We start from the raw sequence: 24,258 nt of genomic DNA, 5'->3' as shown, positions 1-24,258 counted from the left end.
CCTTATGTTAATTTCCTGGATATTGTCCTGATTGGCATGCCTTCATATGAAAGGTCTTATCCAAAACCTACATTTGTCATTCGTTTCACCACTTGCTGCCGAACTAAAAAACACCATTGTTGGTACTTGTTCAGGTGATCCATTTGGTCACGTGAACAAGTACTTAATGCGCCATAGTTTGAACTGAACTCTTCTATTGTAATAGGATTAAATTTGTCCATACCTAGACACTGATGCTCTTCCATTTATTATCCCCATCATTTTTATAATAGCTGCAAGATTCCGAGGACGAAGCTCTTGTCGTCTTCGGCACTCCAGCCCAACAGCACAAAGGTTGTGCTCAACCAAACCGTCTATGCTGAACTGGAACTGAAGATGGATTTCTACAAAAGCTTTACGTTCCTGGCGCCATACCTGCCCACCGACTACCCCCTAGTGGTGCAGCTGCGTCAAACCCTCTATCTCCAGATGTCCCTCAAGACCGGCCTCGGCCTTACCCTGTTCACTGTCGACCTGTACGCGACTCCCACCAGTGACCCCCTTGATCCGCGGAAATACTATCTCGTGAAAGAGGGGTGCGTAGCTTTTCTGTTCTCTATTGCTTGACTCTGGCTTAAATGTACTCGAGCCTACCACCTGTTTTTAATCTGTGACCATTCTCTCTCTAGCTGTCTGCGTGACAGCACCGTGAACGTCACCATCACCGCCACTGCCCGCCGCTTCACCTTCCCAGCCTTCGCCTTCACTGCTCAAGATACAAAATACGTGAGCTCAACGTCCCACCATGCTCAAAGCGATCGTGAACTTCGAGTGGTAGGGTCTAGCCTTGGTTACACTTTGCCTTGCATCAAGAATATCCTGGGGAAAATTTACAACTTGCAAACATTTGTCTAATTTAGGACTTCGGTTCGGGAATGCGTTCCTCATTTTATCAACACGTTTCAACTTCGACTGGCCCAACAGTCCCTATGGTGAAACATTGCTTGCTAATTAGATTGTACATTCAAACCTGGCAGGACTCTTCGGTGTGTCTGGGGCGTTCCCATCGCCTTGTTGCAAGTGCTTTTTATAAAAACCTCCCTGTTTTCATTATGCTCTGCAGGTGTACGTCCACGCTGCAATGATAGCTTGCAAGGCTTCTTTGACTGCCTCTCGATGCCAGCAAGGATGTCTAGCCAGGAGAAGGAGGAGCAGCTTGGAAACCGTGGATACCCCGGTCTACATCTTCACCAGAGGACCCTTTGTCTACAGCGAGGATGCCGCCCTATCCCACTGTGCGTTGCCCTATCATTAGCGTCGTGCTGGTTTTCAAAGCAACATGATGATTTGCACTTGCTTTAGGCCAGGTCTCTTTCAATACTCTAGGCCCTCTAACCAAAGTAAATCCAGCAAGCTAGACTTAATTCTTCTTGCATATTTCTTCAATGATTTCCCAATTTTAAATGCATGTTCTAATTGTAAAATGTATTTCTGACATCGCCTTACCTGCTGCCCCATCTATTGCCTCCCTTACAGCGGAGATGCTGAACTACCCTGGTGTGGTGGCCATTGCAGCTGTTGCTTCCATCATCTTCGTGGGCTTGGGCTTTGCTTCGAAGAGGATGCTGGCTAAGAAGTGATGCAGATGTTTAACATGTATGCACGTCAGGGAATAAAGCAAGGATTCAAATGAATATATTGGCATGGATGGTTCTCATTGCACAACGGCTCCACCTCGTCGCTTTGAATGCTGTTTGAGTTGAAGATCTTAATACAAGCAGCTCCGTTACTTGCTGCTCGGGCGTCTGTTTGTGTTTAAAAATGAAACTGCTGCCCCCCTCCCGCGACGAGGGTCTCCCTGGAAAATATAAGGCAATGCAATTTACAACAATTTGCTACAAATGGATCGATCATATCTTGGTACAAGACTCGCTATAACGCAACATTAGGACTGGAAAGATTAATTGGACTATACTGGTTCTCTGCAAGTCCTTTTAAAGAACACTGGACAAGTGAGTATAGGTAGGGCGTTATAACAAACGCTGTCTGACATCCGCGCTTCCTCCAAAACCCCACTTATTATCATAGCGGAACCTTTTGCTGCCCACTCTTATTCCCGGCCCCCAAATCCACATGGTCACCCATCAATCTAATTTAATTTCCATCGTGCATTCTAAGCCTTTACCACCACATTTTACATTCCCATTCGCCCTTCTTTCTTGCTTGCCCATTTTATACCATATAGTAACCTAGTAAAGGTGATGTATACGTGTAAGATGAGATATCAAAAGTGCACAACTACGATTCATCTTTATAGAACCAAACTCTCCATTGTCTGTGCTAATGACGGTTGATAACCAAAAAAAGTATGGATTGTGGATCTATTCCAAAACTAACTTATACAGGTGTAAATGACGATATCCACGCATCTCTTGATGGCATGTCATTGAAGACCAGTTCACTTGACCTGACTGCAAGGGCCCAAAGTCTCCTGCGCATCTCCCTTGTAGACCAACTGAGGCCACACCCCTTCACGATCCTTCTTGCTGACTGGACGCTTGCTCCACCTGCAGACTACCGTCCTCGATCATTCCTGTATTCACCAGTCCGTTCACTCTCAGCTGGAACCCCTGGCATTACCTCCTGTGGCCCCTAGTGCACTCGGCGCATGTAGCCTCGATTGTCATTAAACAGATATAAATTACGTTTCACTTAAGAAAAGTGAGTTAAATTTTGATTTAAAGCTTTCGTGACTGCAGTAATTCATATTCTTAGTTCATTCGGTAAAGTCACGTTGAAGGGAAACAATAAAATAATAAAATATATAAAACAATAAAAATTCTCACCAAGTTTCGACCGTAACACAAACGGTCGTCATCAGGTGTGTCGGTTTGCATAAATTTATTTATTTTTAAACGGTGTATTTATTTAAAAAAAAACGTTAGCCCCACGCGCAGCGATATGGCAGTTTATTTAGAAGGACGAGTCCATCTATGTTCTGAAAAACGGAGGGGGGAGACGAAAAATTTTAATGTATGCTGTCAGAAAGCCACTAAGCGTGAACAATCAATTAAGACCTGAAATGGTTTATCACATCTTTCCAATGATTGCTAAGCCAGAATCCATCTTCTCTGTTGAAATTGTCTCTGTGCTTGTATATGTGGATAGCCTCATGAACGAATCTCTCATGGTAGCCATCTAGCTGACCAAGAACCTCTTTCTTGGAAAAGTCAATGTCATGTGAGCCTACTGAATTATAACAATGATCTGCCACGGCCGAGGTGTTGGTCCTACCGTGTTTAAGGTCTGCTTTGTGTTCACGAATGCGGTCCGAGACATGGCGCTTGGTTTCTCCAATTTAACTACTACGACAGAGGCAACTTAGTTTGTAGAAACCAGGGTATTGTATATCCGGAATCACATCTTTTACAGACGGAACCAGATCACGGATTTCATGTAATGTGTTGAAACGGACCTGGATCTTGTGTTTATTCAAGATTTTGGAGATCTTTTTTGTGATCCCCGCAATGTAGGGTAAAGTGATGGTTTTGAAAGGCTCCTCAAGAGGGTCCTTCTTCATGGTTTGAGTGATAGCTTTGAGGATTGTATAGTCAGAGTAACCATTAGCCTTAAGAGCTTGGTGTACGTGCTTGAGTTCACTGCCTATGTGTTCCTGGTCGGATATGCATTGGGCTCTATGGTGCCGAGTCTTGATGAGAGAATTCTTCTGTGATGGATGGTGGTGGGAATCCGGTTTCAGATAAGCATCCGTATGGGTAGCTTTCCTGTAGACAGAGTGGCTCATTGAACCATCAGGTCTTTTTTTAATTAGGTCATCCAAAAAAGGTAGCTTGCCATCTTTTTCGACTTCCATGGTAAATCTGATGGCTAGGTGTATGGAATTGATGTGGTTGAAGAATTGGTCTAGAGCAGGCCGGCCATGTGGCCAGATGACAAAAGTGTCATCCACGTACCTCTTTTATAAGGTTGGGCACAGAGTGGCAGTCCGGATGGCGTCAGTCTCAAATTTCATCCATGAAAATGTTAGCTATAACCGGAGATAGGGGGGAGCCCATTGGGGTGCCCTCAGTTTGTTTGTAGAAAGTTTCATTCCAAGTGAAGTATGTATTGGTTAAACAGTGTCTCACCAGGGGGGGTACCTCAGTATTTAGTTCTTGATGAACCAAGTCTTCAATGATTGCGATGGTGTCAGGTAGAGGAACCTTGGTGAATAAGGAAACTACATCAAAACTGACAAGCAGGTCGTCTTGGGACAGGGAAATACCCTTGATTGTCGATACCAGGTGAGTAGAATTTTGTACCGCAGAGGTGGTTTTTCCAGTGAAAGGACGCAGGATTTCAGACAAAAAACGAGCTAGTTTGTAGGTGGGGGAGTTGATAGTAGAGACGATGGGACGAAGGGGTGTATATACTTTATGTATTTTTGGTAAGCCGTATAATCTTGGTGGCCTGTCAGCAGAAGGTTTCAACGAAAACTGTTTAGATTGATCAATTAATGCGGTTGAATCAGAAATTATTTTGTTGGTTTGTGTGACGAGGCTGTTGGTGGGATCTCTTTTTATTTTTGTATAACTACCATCGTCGAGTAATTCTTTAATTTTGTTGTTGTATTCTATTTTATCCATGATGACAGTAGCATTGCCCTTGTCAGCTGAGAGGACTACAATATCATCCCTCTTTTTTAATTTATATAATTCAAAACGCTCATCTTTGCTGAGGTTGCTAGCTGGCATCTTAGCGTTTTTGAGGGTTGCAGCGATTTCAGATCTTGCTACGTCTGCAGCGATGTGACCCAGGCCCTGAGAGCAACGTCTACTTGGGCAATTATATCATTAACTGGTATGTGTTTAGGTGTGACTGCAAAGTTTAGACCTTTAGCTAAAACGGATTTCAGACCATCGGAAATAGAACTGTTACTGCGATTAATTACGACTATGTTAACGTCTAACTTTTTGGTGTGTGGATCCGGTCTTTTGTTGAAGAGGTTAAATTTGGAAATCAGGTTGTCCTTACATTTGGTCGACATAGTAGCAGCTGAAGAGGCAGTCATATTGTCTACATGTTCCCAATCCGATATGGACATTGTTGCCATCAATGATAAGTGTGATTTGTAGAGTGTCTTGTCTAACTGATCTAGTTCGGTGCGTATAAGTCTGATTTTTTCTGAGATGAGCTAAGCTAGTTTTGAAAAGAATTCGTTTCGCATTAGAAGTTACAGCAGCAGAGGTCAGTGTAAATGCGATTGGTATTACCCCAGAGTCACGGCATCTCTTCAGGAAGGTGAGAGACTCGATCAGCTGAGCCTTCTTATCCCGGAGTTTGTTGAAGGATCTTAAAGTTATGTGAAAACCCTCCCCGTAGAGGCGGTTAAATTTTGATTTAAAGCTTTCGTGACTGCAGTAATTCATATTCTTAGTTCTTTCGGTAAAGTCCCGTTGAAGGGAAACAATAAAATAATAATATATATAAAACAATACAAATTCTCACGACGTTTTGACCATAACACAAACGGTCGTCATCAGGTGTGTCGGTTTGCATAAATGTATTTATTTTCAAACGGCTATATATTTATTTATTTATTTGTATAAACGTTAGCGCCACGCGCAGCGATATAGCAGTTTATTTAGAAGGACGAGTCCATCTATGTTCTGAAAAGAGGAGGGGGGTGACGAAAAATGTAATGTATGCTGTCAGAAAGCCACTGTAAGCGTGAACAATCAATTAAGACCTGAAATGGTTTATCAAATCTTTCCAATGATTGCTATTTCAACCGAGAAGATGGATTCTGGCTTAGCAATCATACTTTTTTTGGTTATCAACTGTCATTAGCGCAGACAATGGAGAGTTTGGTTCTATAAAGATTAATCGTAGTTGTGCACTTTTGATATCTCATCTTACACTTATACGTCACCTTTACTAGGTTACTATATGGTATAAAATGGGCAAGCGAGAAAGAAGGGCGAATGGGAATGTAAAATGTGGTGGTAAAGGCGTAGAATGCACGATGGAAATTAAATTAGATTGATGGGTGACCATGTGGATTTGGGGGCCGGGAATAAGAGTGGGGAGCAAAAGGTTCAGCTATGATAATAAGTGGGGTTTTGGAGGAAGCTCGGATGTCAGACAGCGTTTGTTATAACGCCCTACCTATACTCACTTGTCCAGTGTTCTTTAAAAGGACTTGCAGAGAACCAGTAGTCCAATTAACCTTTCCAGTCCTAATGTTGCGTTAAAGCGAGTCTTGTACCAAAATATGCTCGATCCATTAGTAGCAAATTGTTGTAAATTGCATTGCCTTTTATTTTCCAGGGAGACCCTCGTCGTGGGAGGGGGGCAGCAGCTTCATTTTAAACACAAACAGACGCCCGAGCGGCAAGTAACGGAGCTGCTTGCATTAAGATCTTCAACTCAAACAGCATTCAAACAGCATTCAAAGCGACGAGGTGGAGCCGTTGTGCAATGAGCACCATTCATGGCAATATATTCATTTGAATCCTTGCTTTATTCCGTGATGTGCATACATGTTAAACATCTGCATCACTTCTTAGCCAGCATCCTCTTCGAAGCAAAGCCCAAGCCCACGAGGATGATGGAAGCAACTGCTGCAATGGCCACCACACCAGGGTAGTTCAGGATCTCCGCTGTAAGGGAGGCAATAGATGGGGCAGCAGGTAAGGCGATGTCAGAAATACATTTTACAATTAGAACACACCAGGATGCATTTAAAATTGGGAAATAATTGATGAAATATGCAAGAGGAATTAAGTCTAGCTTGCTGGATTTACTTTGGTTAGAGGGCCTAGAGTATTGAAAGAGACCTGGCCTAAAGCAAGTGCAAATCATTATCATGTTGCTTTGTAAACCAGCACGACGCTAATGATAGGGCAACGCACAGCGGGATAGGGCGGCATCCTCGCTGTAGACAAAGGGTCCTCTGGTGAAGATGTAGACCGGGGTATCCACGGTTTCCAAGCTGCTCCTCCTTCTCCTGGCCAGACATCCTTGCTGGCAGCGAGAGGCAGTCAAAGAAGCCTTGCAAGCTATCATTGCAGCGTGGACGTACACCTGCAGAGCATAATGAAAATAGGGAGGTTTTTATAAAAAGTACTTGCAATAAGGTGATGGGAACGCACCAGACACACCGAAGAGTCCTGCCAGGTTTGAATGTACAATCTAATTAGCAAGCAATGTTTCACCATAGGGACTGTTGGGCCAGTCGAAGTTGAAACGTGTTGATAAAATGAGGAACTCATTCCCGAACCGAAGTCCTAAATTATACAAATGTTTGCAAGTTGTAAATTTTCTCTAGGACATTCTTGATGCAAGGCAAAGCGTAGCCAAGGCTAGATCCTACCACTCGTTGTTCACGATCGCTTTTAGCATGGTGGGACGTTGAGCTCACGTATTTTGTATCTTGAGCAGTGAAGGCGAAGGCTGGGAAGGTGAAGCGGCGGGCAGTGGCGGTGACGGTGACGTTCACGGTGCTGTCACGCAGACAGCTAGAGAGAGAAGGGCCACAGATTAAGCAGGTGGTAGGGTTCGAGCACATTTAAGCCAGAGTCAAACACTAGAGAAGAGACAAGCTACGCACCCCTCTTTCACGAGATAGTATTTCCGCGGATCAAGGGGGTCACTGGTGGGAGTCGCGTACAGGTCGACAGTGAACAGGGTAAGGCCGAGGCCGGTCTTGAGGGACATCTGGAGAAACAAGGTTTGACGCAGCTGCACCACTAGGGGGTAGTCGGTGGGCAGGTATGGCGCCAGGAACGTAAAGCTTTTGTAGAAATCCATCTTCAGTTCCAGTTCAGCATAGACGGTTTGGTTGAGCACAACCTTTGTGCTGTTGGGCTGGAGTGCCGAAGACGACAAGAGCTTCGTCCTCGGAATCTTGCAGCTATTATAAATATGAAGGGGATAAAGGGAAGAGCATCAGTGTTTAGGTCTGAACAAATGAAATCCTATCATTACAATAGTAGAGTTCAGTTCAAACTGTGGCATATCAAGTACTTGTTCACGTGACCAAATGGATTACGTGAATAAGTACCAACAATCAAGTTTTAAAACGAATGGCAAATTTAGCTTTTGGATAAGATGTTTAATTTCAAGGCATGCCAATCAGGGCAATATCCAGGAAATTAACACAAGGGTAACCACGAAAGGCTTGGTCACGCCGTTACGTGGAATGGCAAGAACGCAGTTTAGAAGACGGCGAGAACGTACGTGTCAAGCATGGCTTTTGGTTACATACATTGCATTGACCATGATGTACACGAAGTCGTAGGTGATGATGCCAAACGTGGTGCTGGGCAGAGAAATCGTTTGAGAGAAGACGAGGTCTGTGCTCGTTTCCTGTAGGGGGGAAGATGCATGGCACATTAGACTTGTTTTTAAAAAGCAGGCTCTTAAGATAAAGCTATTGGGAAAAAGTTTTACATTAGAGACCTCAAAGAAGGTGCCGCATTCTCCGAGCGAGATGTTGAACGTGATGTACGGTCCAGTTTCCGACAGTTTGCATGCAGGAGTTGCAGAGTTCATGACGAGATCAGAAGCGCCGTAACCCAGCAGGACGCTTTTCGCGATCTTGGCAGACATCCTCTCATTGACGCATTGCACCTCGTAGGTGACACCTGTACACCAGTCCATTAGGAGACCCAGGACATCATCTTCACAAAAGTTCGCAGCACATGGATATAAAGTGGGTCTAATAGATCGCAAAATATTCATTAGGAAGAACAAAGCAGAGCATTTTAACACGTTCCTGAAATGAGACTCAAACAATAGCGCAGGCCAAAATAATTAGAGCCAATGCCAGCGCATTCAATATTGGTTATTTTTTTTCCAATTGGTTGGTGCTGCGGTTTCAAGGACTAGTCCATTCCTTAGCTGGTGCACGACATTAAGCAGAGCAGGTTCCGTACACGAAATACTGCACCCGATAAACATCATAGGTTCAACCACCTACAGCTATATCTATGTTTTATATATATTTTTTATTATTTTATTGTTTCCCTTCAACGCGACTTTACTGAAAGAGCTAAGACTATAGCTATATCTACATTAGAGCAGCACATTCTTTCATGACCGCGCCCTGAAGTAGTTAGACTGCAATGAACACATTCCTGCGGAAGGCGCTGGTAGGAACGTTAGTTGCTCGGTCAGTGGCCAGGGTCAACGGCGGCGTGGTGCATTCCGCAAATATGCCCGACTGAGGGCAGACACAAGCCGGAGCGGGTAGGTTACACGTTGACTTTTATAAGGGCACCACGGGGTGACTATCCCCTCCCCACCCAGCCTCTCCCCTCTACACCTAATCCCTCCCCTCCCATTTTTTTTATATTCGAATGTCCGGATAAACGTGGACAGACATCACAAGAATTAATCCCGGTTGCGCTTCCAGTCCACTACGCTTCGTACTAGTACCACAAGTACAAATGGGCGCTAGGTGGCGATGTTTTATTATACACCCAGATGCACGTGGACAGACATCCACAATGAATCCCCTGCCTCCTGTGAATTAATCCCAGTTGTGCTTCCAGTCCATACAAGGGCACCACGGGGTGACCAGCCCCTCACCACCCAGCCCCATCCCTCTCAGCCCCACCCCTCCCCACCCCACGTGGACAGACATCCACAATCAATCTCCTGCCTCCTGGGAAATAATCCCAGTTGGTCTTCCAGTCCAATACATTTCATACCAGTAATATTGCCAATATACACACCTGCTCGTCACCTGCACCTCCAAGCACATAATTTCGTCACCACCTTTGGAAAACTTCCGCAGTTGCGCAATTGAACACAATAAACGCCGCAACAAACCCTATGGCGCAGATATAGTCCAAGGCATCGGAAGTATGATGACGCTAGTGGCAGTCATGTTAACGTGTAAAGCATTGCTTATACCTGCTGGGACCGTAGATGGGGGCAATTCCTCATCATCGATCGCCCTCATGCCACGATTGGCAGCTCGATGTCCTTGAGAAAATCGACAGAACAAAGGTGGAGTTAATGTTGCATCAAAATACGAGTACAACATCCCGTATACTCGTACAACAGCATATCTTCCATTTAGTCATGAAGCTTGTTTGACCATGGTTAGGCACACTAGGTCTAGACCAAACCTTTCCCATTTTGCTAACTAAGAAACGTAACTGAAAGTTAAAAAATTGAAATAAAAACACATGTCAGTTCATTCTAAAGTCAGATGGAAGTTCAAAGGAATACAGATGCAATGAGAGTTGCTTACCCCTACCTTACAGCGCACCAAGCTCGTAATTACTCAGCTTAACATACAATCAGTATTGGTCAAACATTCTAATGCTAGAAAGGTCCACCAAAACCCTGCCGATAGCAGGGGGATACGTCGGAAAACTCACAAATGGTTAAATTTGCGATGAGTAACGTTAAATTTTATTCAAATGGGATCACACATGAAATCCATCCTAGTGTGAAGCTTGCCAGTCAATGCGCAAAAGGAGACGCAATTCCCAATGATGCTTTTGTGACTACACAAAAAACGTAATGACCAGTTAACAACAAAAACAATTCCATCCTGCACTGCAAACGAGTTTCCCCATGGAGTTCTGTCGAACCCTCAACGATTTTTTTTCCCCAAGTGAGGGACTATGCAGTGAGCACAGTGCGAAATCCTCACCCACGAACCCAGAATCCGCAGACAAAACACCCACAGCACAGAGCACCACGACCCAACCAAGAAAAACCGCCATCTTGATGCTCACGCGCGATACACCTCAATTGGTGTCTTGTTCGGCCATTTATAGTCGCTAAGCGTTCCCTCTGATTGGTCGCAGTGGCACGCTGTTCAATTAACTTTCGAGCCACTTATTGATGACTTTGTGTTTCGATTGCAATGTACTTACATGAGTCTGGTATGCCCGCATTTCCCGTCAATGAAGGAGCATACATTAGCTTGTTTTGATGTGAATGAGAACAGCCTGCAGGGTCATAGTAATTAGGTGATTTGATTACATTACAATAATATGAGCTGTGGAATCACTTTTATTACTTTTATTGAATGTGTTGAAATTGTATGCGTGACTGATTATACTCCATCAAATAGATAAGTAAACGTATTTATATGTGTCCGCATCTTGCCGCATCTTGCAAGCTCGGCAGGGCTGAACTTGGTTTGTGTTTGGATGATTGACCGTCAGTGCAACAGGCCACAGATTGCAGAGCAGCTGGGATATAGCAGAACAGCAATCTTCTTCTTTCGTGTGGCTGATGTACATGCAGAGCAACAACTACAATTTCACCTGAACCTAACAGTTGTCTGGCGCATCTTGCTCCCACATATTTACAGTCTTTTTCGATTCATGTGTGTGTTTGGCAGAGATGAAAATAAACTTGACTTACATCTGTACCTAACTTTTTCTGGTGGCTCTTGCTCTCATTATATTGAGTGGACGTCAGCCCACATTGCCACACAGCCACTCTGCAGCCGCTTCCTCCTCCAGCACGTGTGGGGCAACCACTGCACTGACGCACTTCACAGCCGAAAATAATGTGCGCAATGGTGTCCTGCTCCCTGCATTCACACGGTGACGTGTCACGTAGGCCCCATCGAATTTCGGAAGCGACACATACTCCCTGGTCACACCGCAAGCGGTTTAACTCCACCCATTTTTGCCTTGAGAGGTCGAAACCAGGCATCTGGACGGATGGACCACTTGAAGTTTTTGTTCGGCACTTTCACGGCTCTCCATTCGTCACTCCAGACAGTGCGGGTATCCCACATACTCCACTCTTCGGACTGTGGTATTGCCGACACTGGGTGTCGGGACTTCATGCACACGGTTGGTCGTTGGAAAATGTCGACGTGAAGGGGTAAAGCTAGTGCCACGTGTAGTTTGTCTAGCATCTTGGCCGCGAATTTTTGGAGGGGGGATGTTGCACAGCACAGGCAGCCATGGTCGTGGGGTTGTCCTCATTGCTCCTGAGATGGATCTCACGGTGACATTTATCTTAATGTCCACCAATTTGGGGTGAGCTAATCGAGTCCATACGGGTGCACAGTATTCCACTAGAGACAGGCCCGCCATTTGTCGTGACCAAGCGCCGGCACCGCACATTGAGCCAGCTAGCCAGGTAAGCAGTTTGACGAGGGTAACTTAGCAAGTCTTATCTCGGTGAGAACACTACGTCAGGCTCCTGTCCAACGTCACTCCAAGGAACAGCGGCTGTTACAGGTACGACAGCCCCAGCGGAAACCAGCTGAGTTTACATTTTCTAAGCTTTGTAATGGCAGATAAACGGAAATGTGTTGTTTCAACTTCAAATCAGAAACTGCATATTATGCCCAAATTGCATAATCGTTTTTATTAAATATAATTTTGTAACAATACCAATACATTTACTACGATGTTTTCTTCTGTTTAACGCACTTGTCTCAAGTCAAACGTAATTTATACATATGTAATGGAAATAGAGCTATATGCACCAAGTGCACTAGTGGCCACGTGAGGTAATGACAGGAGTATCAGTTATATTCTTAGCTCTTTCGGTAAAGTTACGTCGAAGGGAAACAATAAAACATTAACATATATTTAAAACAATAAAAATTCTCACGACGTTTCGACCATAACACAAACGGTCATCACCTAATGATCATCGCCTGATGACCGTTTGTGTTATGGTCGAAACGTCGTGAGAATTTTTATTGTTTCATATATATTTAACATTTTATTGTTTCCCTTCAACGTGACTTTACCGAAAGAGCTAAGAATATGAATTACAAAAGCTTTAAATCAAAGGAGCATCAGTTGTGAATGGACTGGTTGAGTTGCACGCAAGAATTAGGGCCATTGCAATCGGGTAACATGAACGGGTCCTCAATAAGGTGCCTTCAAGAGATGCATGTCAAATCGCCATTACACCCGTATTAGTTCTAGGAATGGATCCACAAAATTCATGTTTTGGTTAACTGTCATTAGTGCCAAGAATGGAACGTATCTGTACATAAAACTGAGGTTTTAGAAAGATTCAGTGGCATACTTTTGATCATATCTTACACATCTTCAGGCCCTATATGGCATGAGATGGGTAAACAAGTAGAAACGAGTGGATGGGATGTAAAATGGTGGTGGCAAAGGCGTGGAATACGCGATGAAAATTAAATTTGTATATTAATGGGCGACTGGAGTTGGGGACCAGGAACACGTTAGGCGTGGGGCAGATAAGGGTCAGCTGTCGCGATCAAGTGGGTTTTTGGAGAAAGCGCAGATGTCAGATAGCATTTATTGCTAATGTTCTTTATAAGGATTCAGGGGATCAGTTTAGTCCAATTGACCTTGCCAGTCCTAAGGGTGTGTTATATTGTGAGAGTCTTGTACCAAGTTATGCTCGCTCGATCCATTAGAAGCAAAATGTTGTCAATTGCATTGCTTTCTTTCTCCAGGAGAGACACCTCGTGGTTGTGGCAGCTACATTTTAAAGATTAACACGTCAGCTTACATTGGAGCTGCTTGCATTAAGATCAACCCAAACTGGATCTTTGAAGGCAATGTATATTTTAGTTTGTACACAGGAGATAAGCATGCAAGGCAATGAGGTGTAGACGTTATGCAATAAGCAATCAAGCCAAAAAACGTTTGAATCCTTGCTTTATTCCATGACGTGGGTACATGTTAATCATTTGCATCACTTCTTAGCCAGCATTCTCTTCGAAGCAAAACCCAAGCCCAAGAGGATGATGGAAGCAACCACTGCAACGGCCACGACACCAGGGTAGTTTAGGATCTCCGCTGTAAAAGGGAGAATAGACGGGGAAAGTGGGTTAATTGGACGTCATAGAAATACACTTAACAGTTAGACCACACCAGGATGCACTTAAAACTGGGAAATCATTTAAGAAATATGCAAGTACTCAATTGTAGCTTGCTGGATTGACTCCACCGGTAAAAAGGGCCTAGAGAATTGAAATAGAGACCTGGCCAAAATCAAAAGTAAATTATCATAATGTTGCTTTGGAAACCAGCACAACGCTAATGATAGGGCAACGCACAGCGGGATAGGGCGGCATCCTCGCTGTAGACAAAGGGTCCTCTGGTGAAGATGTAGACCGGGGTATCCACGGTTTCCAAGCTGCTCCTCCTCTTCCTGGCCAGACATCCTTGCTGGCAGCGAGAGGCAGTCAAAGAAGCCTTGCAAGCTATCATTGCAGCGTGGACGTACACCTGCAGAGCATAATGAAAATAGGGAGGTTTTAAAGAAAAGGCATTTGCAATTGAAGGGGATGTGAATGCCCCAGAGACAAAGATTGCTGCCAGGTTTAACCATGGGCAATTAAATCATCAGTAAGCAATGTTTCACCATGAGGACCCGTTTGGCCAGTGGATGTTAATACAATTGTAGATTAAAGAGGAAAAACCCATTCCAGAACACAAGTCCTAAATTTGGCGCAAATGCGAGCAAGTTGCAAGGCTAAGTGTCGCCAAGGCTAGACCCTGCCACGTAAAACTCGTGATCGCTTTTAGCATGGTGGGACGTTGAGCTCACGTATTTAGTATCTTGAGCAGTGAAGGCGAAGGCTGGGAAGGTGAAGCGGCGGGCAGTGGCGGTGATGGTGACGTTCACGGTGCTGTCACGCAGACAGCTGGAGAGAGAAGGGCCACAGATTAAACAGGTGGTAGGCTCGAGTACATTCAAGCCAGTCAAGCACTAGAGAACAGAAAAGCTACGCACCCCTCTTTCACGAGATAGTATTTCCGCGGATCAAGGGGGTCACTGGTGGGAGTCGCGTACAGGTCGACAGTGAACAGGGTAAGGCCGAGGCCGGTCTTGAGGGACATCTGGAGATAGAGGGTTTGACGCAGCTGCACCACTAGGGGGTAGTCGGTGGGCAGGTATGGCGCCAGGAACGTAAAGCTTTTGTAGAAATCCATCTTCAGTTCTAGTTCAGCATAGACGGTCTGGTTGAGCACAACCTTTGTGCTGTTGGGCTGGAGTGCCGAAGACGACAAGAGCTTCGTCCTCGGAATCTTGCAGCTATTTTAAAAAGGGGATAAAGGGAAGAGCATCAGTGTTTAGGTCTGAACACATAAATCCTATCATTACAATAGTAGATTTCAGTTCAAATTATGGCACATCAAGTACTTGTTCACGTGACCAAATCGATTACGTGAATAAGTACCAATAGTAATGTTTTTCAGTTCGGCAGCAAGTTGTGAAACGAATGACAAATTTAGCTTTTGGATTAGATCTTTAATTTGAAGGCATGCCAATCAGGACAATATCCAGGAAATGAACGGAAGGGTCGTCACGGCAGGCTTGGTCACGCCATTACGTGGAATGGCAAGAACGCAGTTTAGAAGACTGCGAGACCGTACGTGTCAAGCATGGCTTTTGGTTACATACATTGCATTGACCATGATGTACACGAAGTCGTAGGTGATGATGCCAAACGTGGTGCTGGGCAGAGAAATCGTTTGAGAGAAGACGAGGTCTGTGCTCGTTTCCTGTAGGGGGGAAGATACAGGCACATTAGATTTGTTTTAAAAAAGTAGGCTCTTCAGAAAAAAGCACTTGGGAAAAAGTTTGATATTAGAGACCTCAAAGAAGGTGCCGCATTCTCCGAGCGAGATGTTGAACGTGATGTACGGTCCAGTTTCAGACAGTTTGCATGCAGGAGTTGCAGAGTTCATGACGAGATCAGAAGCGCCGTAGCCCAGCAGGACGCTTTTCGCGATCTTGGCAGACATCCTCTCATTGACGCACTGCACCTCATAGGTGACACCTGTACATCAGTCCATTAGGAAACCCAGGACATCAGCTTCACAAAAGTTGGCAGCACATATGGATATACAAAGTGGGTCTAATAGATCGCAAAATACTCATTAGGAAGAACAAAGCGCGGCATTTAAACATTTCTGAAATTAGACCCACAACCATTAGCGCAGGCCGAAATAATTAGAGCCAATGCCAGTGCATTGAATGTTGGTTATTTTTTCCAACTGGTTGGTGCTGTCGTTTCAAGGACTAGTCCGTTCTTGAGCTAGTGCATTACATTAAGCAGAGCAGGTCTCGTACACAAAATACTGCACCCGATAAACATTGCATGGGTTCAACCACCTACAGCTTTAACTACATTAGAGCAGCCAATACTTTTATGGCCGCGCCCTGAAGTGGTTAATTAGACTGCAATGAATATTACCAATATACACACCTGCCTGTCGCCTGCACCCTCCAAGCACATAATTTCAACACCACCTTTGGAAAACTTCAGCAGTTGCACAATTGAACGCAATAAACGACGCAACAAACCCTACGGTGCAGATATGGTCCAAGGCATCAGAAGTGTGATGACTCTAGTGGCAGTCATGTTTACGTGCAAAGCATTGAATATACCTGCTGGGACCGTAGATGGGGGCAATTCCTCATCATCGATCGCCCTCATGCCACGATTAGCAGCTCGATGTCCTTTAAGAGAAGAACGACACAAAGGGAAGTTAATGTCCCATCAAAATAAGATTAGAAACAGCTCGTACACTCGTGCAACAGCGCATCTTCGGTTTAGTCATGACGCTTGCTTGACACACTAGGTCAAGACCAAACTTCTCCCATTTTGCTAACCAAGAAATGTAACTGAAAGTTATTTAATTTAAATAAAAAAACTAAGTTAATTCTAAAGTCAGATGGAAGTTCAAAGGAATACAGAGGGAATGAGAGTTGATTACCCCTACCTTACAGCACACCAAGCTCGAAATTGTTCTGCTCAACATACAAATCGGTATTGGTTAAACATTCTAACGCTAAAAAGGTCCACCAAAAAACTGCCGATAGCAGGAGGTTACGTCGGAAAACTCAAATGGTTAAATTTACGATGGGTGACGTTTAATTTTACTCAAATGGGTGCACACGAAATCCATCCTAGTGTGAAGATTGCCAGTCAATACGCAAAAAGGCGACGCGATTCTCAATGATGCTTTTGTGACTAAACAAAAAGCGTAATGACCAGTTAAAAACAAAAACAATTCAATCCGGCACTGCATACGAGTTTCCCCATGGAGTTCTGTGGAACCTTCAACGATTTTTTTTCCTAGTGAGAGACTATGCAGTGAGCACAGTGCGAAATCCTCACCCACGAACCCAGAATCCGCAGACAAAACACCCACAGCACAGAGCACCACGACCCAACGAAGAAAAACCGCCATCTTGATGCTCACACGCGATAAACCTCAATACGTGTCTTGTTCGGCCATTTATAATCGCTAAGCGTTCCCTCTGATTGGTCGCAGTGGCACACTGTTCAATTAACTTTCGAGCCACTTATTGTGTTTCGATTGCAATGCAATTACATGAGTCTAGTATGTACGCATTTCTCATCAATGAAGGAGCGTACAATAGCTTGTATTGAGGTGGATGAGAACAGCCTGCAAGGTCATAGTAATTAGGTTATTTGATTAGATTATAATAATATGCGCTGTGGAATCACTTTTATTACTTTTAATGAATGTGTTGAAATTGTATGCGTGAATGATTATACTCCATCAAACAGATAATTAAACGTATTTACATGTGTCCAATCTTGCCGCATCTTGCAAGCTCGGCAGGGCTGAACTTGGTTTGTGTTTGGATGATTGACCGTCAGTACATCAGGCCACAGATTGCAGAGCAGCTGGGATATAGCAGAACACCAATCTTCTTCTTTCGTGTGGCTGATGTACATGCAGAGCAACAACTACAATTTCACATTCAGGTGATCAAGACAGTTAACGGCGTCAGGAATAGCGGAGTGTAACGCTGTGACGTGTCCATCGTATTTGTGGTTCGGGCATTACGTCGATATATGTCTTGCGGTTTCTTCTGCGTTGGGTCTAGAAATGGACTCAGCTCATATCAACACTTTTTCATTTATTAGGGCTGCCTTTGGGTTGAATCTATATTTTTGGAGCCCTCATCAATGTCCTCTAGTTTTTTGGGTATTCTCAGAGAACGAAATTTCCTCCCATGTTTCCAGCACATATTACTGGAATTGGATAAATACTCTACAGCCCTTGATGGCCCCAGATAATTCCATGGAGGAGTTAACGCCGCATCTACCGCAGGAGTAAATGCCAAAAAATGACGTAATTCTCCGGCTGCCCCAAACTTGTCTCGCCACCTATGCATATTGTTCTTCTGGACTGACAAGTTATTGAGGAGGTTAACAACTTTATATATCTCGGCATTATTCGTCACTTAAGACTGTCTTTTAGGACACACATGGACCGCATGGCCGACAAGATAATAACAAAATAATGTTTACTTATACCGAAACAGACGATGTATTACACCTCGACATCGCCTGAATTTCGAGTTGTACCAACAATCCTGCCCACATTTCATTATTGTGACATCATCTACCACCTACCATACAACTCTGCACATTAACTCAAATCTGTCCTCCCTTAATATCCAGAGAGACCACCACTGGGCAGTCTTCATCTTAAATGTCCTCTCAAACAAATCCACCAGTTTCGGAAAGTAACACTCCCTTCCTCCGACTCCCACCCATAGCCCTAGAACTGCCCTCTTTATTCCTACTTAACATTGCATTTGCTAAAATCTAGTTTGGTAATTCGTTTTTTCACTTTACTGAAATATCCTTGCCACTTATCTGTAGCTTGGTTTCCTTCCTTCAATCTCCCTCTTTATTTTCCTATTAAACTGAAACACAGGGCTTACTTGTGTGGTGAGCCCAACTGAGTCGCAGACGTTGTTCTTTAGAGGCAAAACTTTTCTTGAAACATCAACCCGTTAACACAAAGGGGTAACTGCCCCTTCATCAGATACAGCCTAGGCTGCTGACCACCCAGCTAACTAGGAGTTACAGCGATGAAGGGTCAGACCATCACTCAGGTCCCCGACCGCGTGTTGATGCCTCATAGGATGTAGAGCTTCCAGCTTGTAGACGTGGAGCTCCAGCTTGAAGAATGCAGCGACCCTGGTCCCTCTCAGGGACCCACCTTATATCCTCCTGGGTCGGGGCCGCTCTGCCCTTGGCCCCGCCCACCTTCTCGAGCTTTCTAGCTCCCTCCCGATCCCTCTCGAGAGCTCTCCCCGGACACGTGATCACCCCCTAGTCCCGCCACCTTGGGCCCTCTCTGTGGACACTCTGGATCATGTATCCACGGGGTCAACCAGAGTGCCATGGCCCGGGGCAACCCTGCCCCTGGGCTGACACAATCCCCCACTCCCCCTTGTGGGAGCCCACACTACACGCTATGCGTAGTATCTGCGCTATACCAGTGCTCACCAAGCCCCGCTATGGCTGGTACTACACCCGCATATCGGCTGCACGCGATGACAGTGCATCGCACGCCGTGCTGTGCTAGAGCCGGCCTCACATAGCAACCCACCCGGTGATGTCCGCGATGTAGTGACATTGCACGCCACGGCCCTTACAGTGACATCCCCAATGTCATTACATTTGCACCTGAACCTAACAGTTGTCTGGCGCATCTTGCTCCCACATGTTTACACTCTTTTTCGATTTACATGTGTGTTTGGCAGTGAGATGAATATAAACTTGACTTACATCTGTACCTAACTTTTTCTGGTGGCTCTTGCTCTCATTATATTGAGTGGACGTCAGCCCACATGGCTACAAAGCCACTCTGCAGCCTCCTCCTCCTCTGCACTGACGCACTTCACAACCGAAAATAATGTGCGCCATGGTGTCCTGCTCCCCGCATTCACACAGTGACCTGTCACGTAGGCCCCATTGAATTTCGGAAGCGGCACATACTCCCTAGTCACACCGCAAGCGGTTTAACTCCACCCATTGCTGCCTTAGGAGTTCGAAACCAGGCATCCGGACGGATGGACCACTTGAGGTTTTTGTTCGGCACTTTCACGGCTCTCCATTCGTCACTCCAAACAGTGCGGGTATCGCACATACTCCACTCTTCGGACTGTGGTATTGCCGATACTGGGTGTCGGGACTTCATGCACATGGTTGGTCGCTTGAAAATGTCGACGTAAAAGGGTAATGCTAGTGCCACGTGTAGTTTGTCTAGCATCTTGGCTGCGAATTTTTGGCGGGGGGGATGTTGCACAGCACAGGCAGCCATGGTCGTGGAGTTGTCCTCATTGCTCCTGAGATGGTTCTCATGGTGACATTTATCTTAATGTCCACCAATTTGAGGTGAGCTAATCGAGTCCATACGGGTGCACAGTATTCCACTAGAGACAGGCCCGCCATTTGTTGTGACCGAGCGCCGGCACCGCACGTTGAGCCAGCTAGCCAGGTAAGCAGTTTGACGAGGGTAACTTAGCAAGTCTTATCTCCGTGAGAACACTAAGTCAGGCACCTGGCGCAGCCTGAATGAGGCCTAGTTAATCGTGCACCTGGAGCAGCGTGAGTGAGGCCTAGTTAATCATGCACCTGGCGCAGCCTGTATGAGGCCTAGGTAATACTGTACATGATACAGCCTGAATGAGGCCTAGTTAATCGTGCACCTGGAGCAGCGTGAGTGAGGCCTAGTTAATCATGCACATGACGCAGCCTGAGTGAGGCCTAGGTAATACTGTACATGACACAGCCTGAGTGAGGCCGAGTAAATCGTGCACCTGGCGCAGCCTGAGTGAGGCCTAGCTGATCGTGCACCTGGCGCAGCCTGAGTGAGGCCTAGTAAATTGTTCACGTGACACTGCCTGAGTGAGGCCTAGCTAATCGTGTACCTGGCGCAGCCTGAGTGAGGCCTAGTAAATCATGCACAAGGCACAGCCCGAGTGAGGCTTCCAGTTACTGTAGCGGCCTAGTGCGTGCTCCGTCCACTGCTGCCCTGAGGAAAAGCCGCACTCTCTCAACTGCTGCCCTGAGTGAGAGCCGTGCTCCGTCCACTGCTGCCCTGAGGGAAAGCCGCGCTCTCTCGGCTGCTGCCCTGAGGGAGAGCCGTGCTCCGTCCACTGCTGCCCTGAGGGAGAGCCGTGCTCCGTCCACTGCTGCCCTGGGGCAGAGCCGTGCTCTGTCCACTGCTGCCCTGGGGTGGGGTCGTGCTCTCTCCACTGCTGCCCTGAGGCAGGGCCGTGCCCCGTCCACTGCTGCCCGGAGGGAGCCCCGTGCTCTCCACTACTGGCTTGAGGGAGAGACGCGCTATCTCCACCGCTGCCGTGAGGGAGCCAGACTCTCTCTCCACTGCTGCCCTGAGGCAGGGTTGTGCTCTGTCCACTGCTGCCCTGAGGGAGAGCCGTGCTTCTGTCCACTGCTGCCCTGAGAGAGAGTCGCGCTCTCTCCACTGCTGCTGCCCCGAGATGTCGCGGGCGCTGCCCCAGAGCAAGGAGGTGCGGCTGCAGTCGTTCAACAAGCGGCTCAAGGACGACGTGCGCTCCATCCTGGACAACTTCACGGAGATCATTCGAGACGGCCAAGGGTTATGAATGAAGAGTCCCCTGTGTGGGCTTCAGTGGGCCTGTCTGGACGGGCAGCAGAGACATGAGAGGCCAAGAAACGACATTCCAGTCGTGGGCTGAGCTCAAGGAGGGCTAGCTCGAGCACCATCCTGCGGCGGGGAAAGGAGGAGGTGCAAGCGGTTCAGCCGAGCCCACAACAGCCAAGAATCTGCTGTCTGGGAGAGGGGGGTGGGCGCTGTTCAACCCTAAAACATGGGCGAGAAGCCGTGCATGTGTGACGAGTGCGGCAAGACGTTTTTCTCACGCTTGGCCTACAAGTATATATATTTCTATTCCACTTGTGTGTAAATCTGTATATCCCCCGGATATTTTAGAGATGGCAATTCTCCTGCTGTGTATCCTACTGCTGTCCCTCCCGGCCATATCTAGTGCCACACTCAACTCTACAAACAGCTACCCTCGTTATTTTGCGTCAATACTTGTTGCTCGATTTGCCACTACACCTGCAAATGAAACAGCTCATAGACACTTCTACACTCCATCATTGTATCCTTTTAAACCCTATCTTTGTCCTATTACTTCACCAGCACTTCTTCCAAACTTCATTCTGCTCTTAAAAATAACACCATCTGCGAACTGCTGCTATTCGTCCAAGGTTCGCCGCTCTTCATCCTTTCACAGAAAATACTTATGCAAACTGTTAATTCTACTTTTCTTATTTCTGGGTGGTATTGAGCTTCATCCTGGCCCAAATGAAAAGAGCTCGTATAATTCTGTAGATTTTTCTGGCAGGAAAGGTGTTGGTGTTCTACATGCCAACATCAGAGGGCTTGTAATTAAATTAAGTCAACTAAAACTAGAAGTGGCAAATCTTGACACGGACATTTTTTGCCTAACAGAAACATTTCTCACTCCTGCTGTCAATGACTTGCAGATTACGATTGAAAACTACAACCTTTTTCGGCTTGACCGAGGATCTAAAGGAGGTGGAATTGCCATCTATGTTTGTAACACTATTGCATGTTCACCAGCTCACTCCTTGTTTAAAAAATGTTGCTTTGAAGGTCTGGCTCTCAGAATAACTCTCCCAAATAATCAACATATATTGGTAGTGTGCTGCTATAGACCGCATTGTGGGAAGGATGTTGAAGCTGCATCGGCACTGAGAGAGCTTTTTGGGGGCCTCCCTAAAGGTGAAATAATTTTAGTGGGTGATCTAAATTGGAATTGGCTAAACCTGCCGGCCGTGGCCACAAATTTTACCGATGAATCTAACTTGTTTCAGTTAATAAATGTCCCCACAAGACCCAACCTAAAAAATCCGGGACAGTCAACTCTGCTTGACGTCCTATTGACAAATGCCCCTCACAATTTCGCACTGACTGGTGTTCTGGGTAATAACCTTAGTGATCACTCCTTCATTTTTGGTGTGAGATCATCAGCCAGACCCAAAGCCCCCCCTAAAATTGTTGAGAAGCACTCTTTGAGGCACTTCAGCACTCAGGCATTTACAAATGATGTGCTTCACTCGGATTTTGATAAGGTTGGTGATATCCCCAACCTGACTACGGCTTGGGAGACTTTCAGGTACACGTTTCTCCAAATTCTTAACAAACATGCTCCGTTGGTTAGATTTAAAACTAAAGGCAACCGCCCACCATGGTATGATCCTTTGATTACAAAGCTCATGAAAACTAGGGACAAGGCTTGGGCATGTGCTCAGAAAGTAATTTGGTAAATGACTGGCTAGAATACAGGATTTTAAGGAATAGATGTGTAAAAAAAATACGGCATGCAAAAAATGCCTATTTTTCCTCCACTCTCCTGGAATCACATGGAAATGCCAGGATTTTTTGGAAAACAATCAAATCTATCGAAAAGGCATCCAAAACAGAAAGTCTGCCCGTTGAGCTTCACCGAAATGGGGAATATTTTTCAGATCCCAAAAAAATAGTTGACAATTTTAACCTTCATTTTTCTGAAGCTGGTAATCTTTTGATAATGTATGGGGAGTCACCCCTGCTCCTGCAAATTCCTACACCCCTGTCCAAACATTAAACGAATTTAGTTTCCAACCAATCCACGAAAGTAATGTTCTGAAACAACTGTCCTACCTCAAAGAGTCCTCCTCTACCGGAGCAGATAGTTTTCCCGTCTTTGCTGTACTAACTGTTGGTCACCTAATATACAAACCTATAGCCCATATTTTCAACCCGCCCATCAAAGAAGCATCAGTTCCTCTAGAATGGAAACATACCTATGTCCGTCCACTTCACAAAGGGGGCCCTAAAGATGATCCCAATAACTACCGACCTATCTCAATTTTGTCCCCATTGATGAAAATTTTTGAAAAATTATTGAGCTACCAAATTAGCAGTTTTCTGTCCACCAACAATCTACTACATCTAAAACAATCTGGGTTCTTGAAAAAATACAGCACCACATCTGCTGCATTAGACTCTTTGAATCAAATTTACAATAGCCTTGATAATAAGCAGTACTGTGCCTGTCTTTTTCTTGACCTGTCCAAAGCTTTTGATACAGTTGACCACAACACCCTGCTTAGTAAACTAAGTTGCCTCGGTTTTTCCGAGAACACAGTACAATGGTTAAAAAATTACCTCTTTTCTCGCACCCAAACTGTATTCACAGATGGTTGGAGGTCAAACAGTGTTAAGATAACAAAAGGGGTTCCACAGGGTTCCATCCTCGGCCCCCTCTTGTTCTCTCTTTATGTCAATGACTTGGGCACTGAACTGAATCATTCCAGGGTAAATCGTTTTGCAGATGACACGATACTGATTACTGCTGGCTGCTCTCCTGATGACGTGATTGCTAAGCTCCAGGGTGATTTCAAGAAACTACAACATCAGCTAGTTTCTCTTAAACTAGTCCTGAATACCTCCA

The 24,258-nt window shown here is 45.5% G+C and overlaps 3 protein-coding genes across 5 annotated transcripts in view; 1 reads left to right on the top strand and 2 right to left on the bottom strand.

Moving 5' to 3' along the window:
* Positions 1-24,258, top strand: part of LOC116956108 (ZP domain-containing protein-like) — a 129,031-nt gene that overhangs the window by 1,984 nt on the left and 102,789 nt on the right. The window contains exons 5-8 of one of the 3 annotated variants that reach the window (XM_032977552.2): positions 273-575; positions 669-765; positions 1,103-1,274; positions 1,516-1,673. The exons of the other annotated variants lie outside the window; for them this stretch is intronic. Coding sequence (XP_032833443.2) covers positions 273-575; positions 669-765; positions 1,103-1,274; positions 1,516-1,619 — 676 coding nt within the window. The 3' untranslated portion in view covers positions 1,620-1,673. Of the gene's footprint in view, positions 1-272; positions 576-668; positions 766-1,102; positions 1,275-1,515; positions 1,674-24,258 lie in introns of those variants that run through there. 3 annotated transcript variants of the gene reach the window in all.
* On the bottom strand, positions 6,484-10,760 carry LOC116956115 (CUB and zona pellucida-like domain-containing protein 1). Its single transcript, XM_076053900.1, has 8 exons — positions 10,652-10,760; positions 9,901-9,972; positions 8,443-8,627; positions 8,249-8,349; positions 7,592-7,894; positions 7,403-7,499; positions 6,894-7,065; positions 6,484-6,641 (listed from the first exon to the last, which is right to left on the bottom strand). Exons 1-8 carry the CDS (start codon positions 10,722-10,724, stop codon positions 6,538-6,540), a joined length of 1,107 nt encoding a protein of 368 aa, XP_075910015.1. The 5' UTR covers positions 10,725-10,760; the 3' UTR covers positions 6,484-6,537.
* LOC116956106 (CUB and zona pellucida-like domain-containing protein 1) lies at positions 13,603-17,215 on the bottom strand. The gene is made up of 8 exons (XM_032977557.2): positions 17,096-17,215; positions 16,363-16,434; positions 15,567-15,751; positions 15,373-15,473; positions 14,701-15,003; positions 14,515-14,611; positions 14,021-14,192; positions 13,603-13,760 (listed from the first exon to the last, which is right to left on the bottom strand). Exons 1-8 carry the CDS (start codon positions 17,166-17,168, stop codon positions 13,657-13,659), a joined length of 1,107 nt encoding a protein of 368 aa, XP_032833448.2. The 5' UTR covers positions 17,169-17,215; the 3' UTR covers positions 13,603-13,656.

The sequence above is a fragment of the Petromyzon marinus genome, chromosome 63 (assembly GCF_048934315.1).
Source record: "Petromyzon marinus isolate PM22_M1 ecotype Great Lakes invasive population chromosome 63, UKy_Petmar_22M1.pri1.0, whole genome shotgun sequence".
Taxonomy (NCBI): domain Eukaryota; kingdom Metazoa; phylum Chordata; class Hyperoartia; order Petromyzontiformes; family Petromyzontidae; genus Petromyzon; species Petromyzon marinus.
This window is presented reverse-complemented; position numbering and strand designations above follow the sequence as displayed.

Bases quoted from the DNA above. Each gene is read 5' to 3' on its own strand.
- LOC116956115 (XM_076053900.1), bottom strand. From the start codon at position 10,724: ATGGCGGTTTTTCTTGGTTGGGTCGTGGTGCTCTGTGCTGTGGGTGTT. The intron at 9,973-10,651 runs GTGAGGATTTCG...GATTTTCTCAAG, and splicing joins TGCGGATTCTGGGTTCGTGG to GACATCGAGCTGCCAATCGT. The intron at 8,350-8,442 runs GTCTCTAATGTA...TCCCCCCTACAG, and splicing joins AATGCGGCACCTTCTTTGAG to GAAACGAGCACAGACCTCGT.
- LOC116956106 (XM_032977557.2), bottom strand. From the start codon at position 17,168: ATGGCGGTTTTTCTTCGTTGGGTCGTGGTGCTCTGTGCTGTGGGTGTT. The intron at 14,612-14,700 runs GTGCGTAGCTTT...TTCTCTCTCCAG, and splicing joins TACTATCTCGTGAAAGAGGG to CTGTCTGCGTGACAGCACCG. The intron at 14,193-14,514 runs GTGAGCTCAACG...TATGCTCTGCAG, and splicing joins CTGCTCAAGATACTAAATAC to GTGTACGTCCACGCTGCAAT.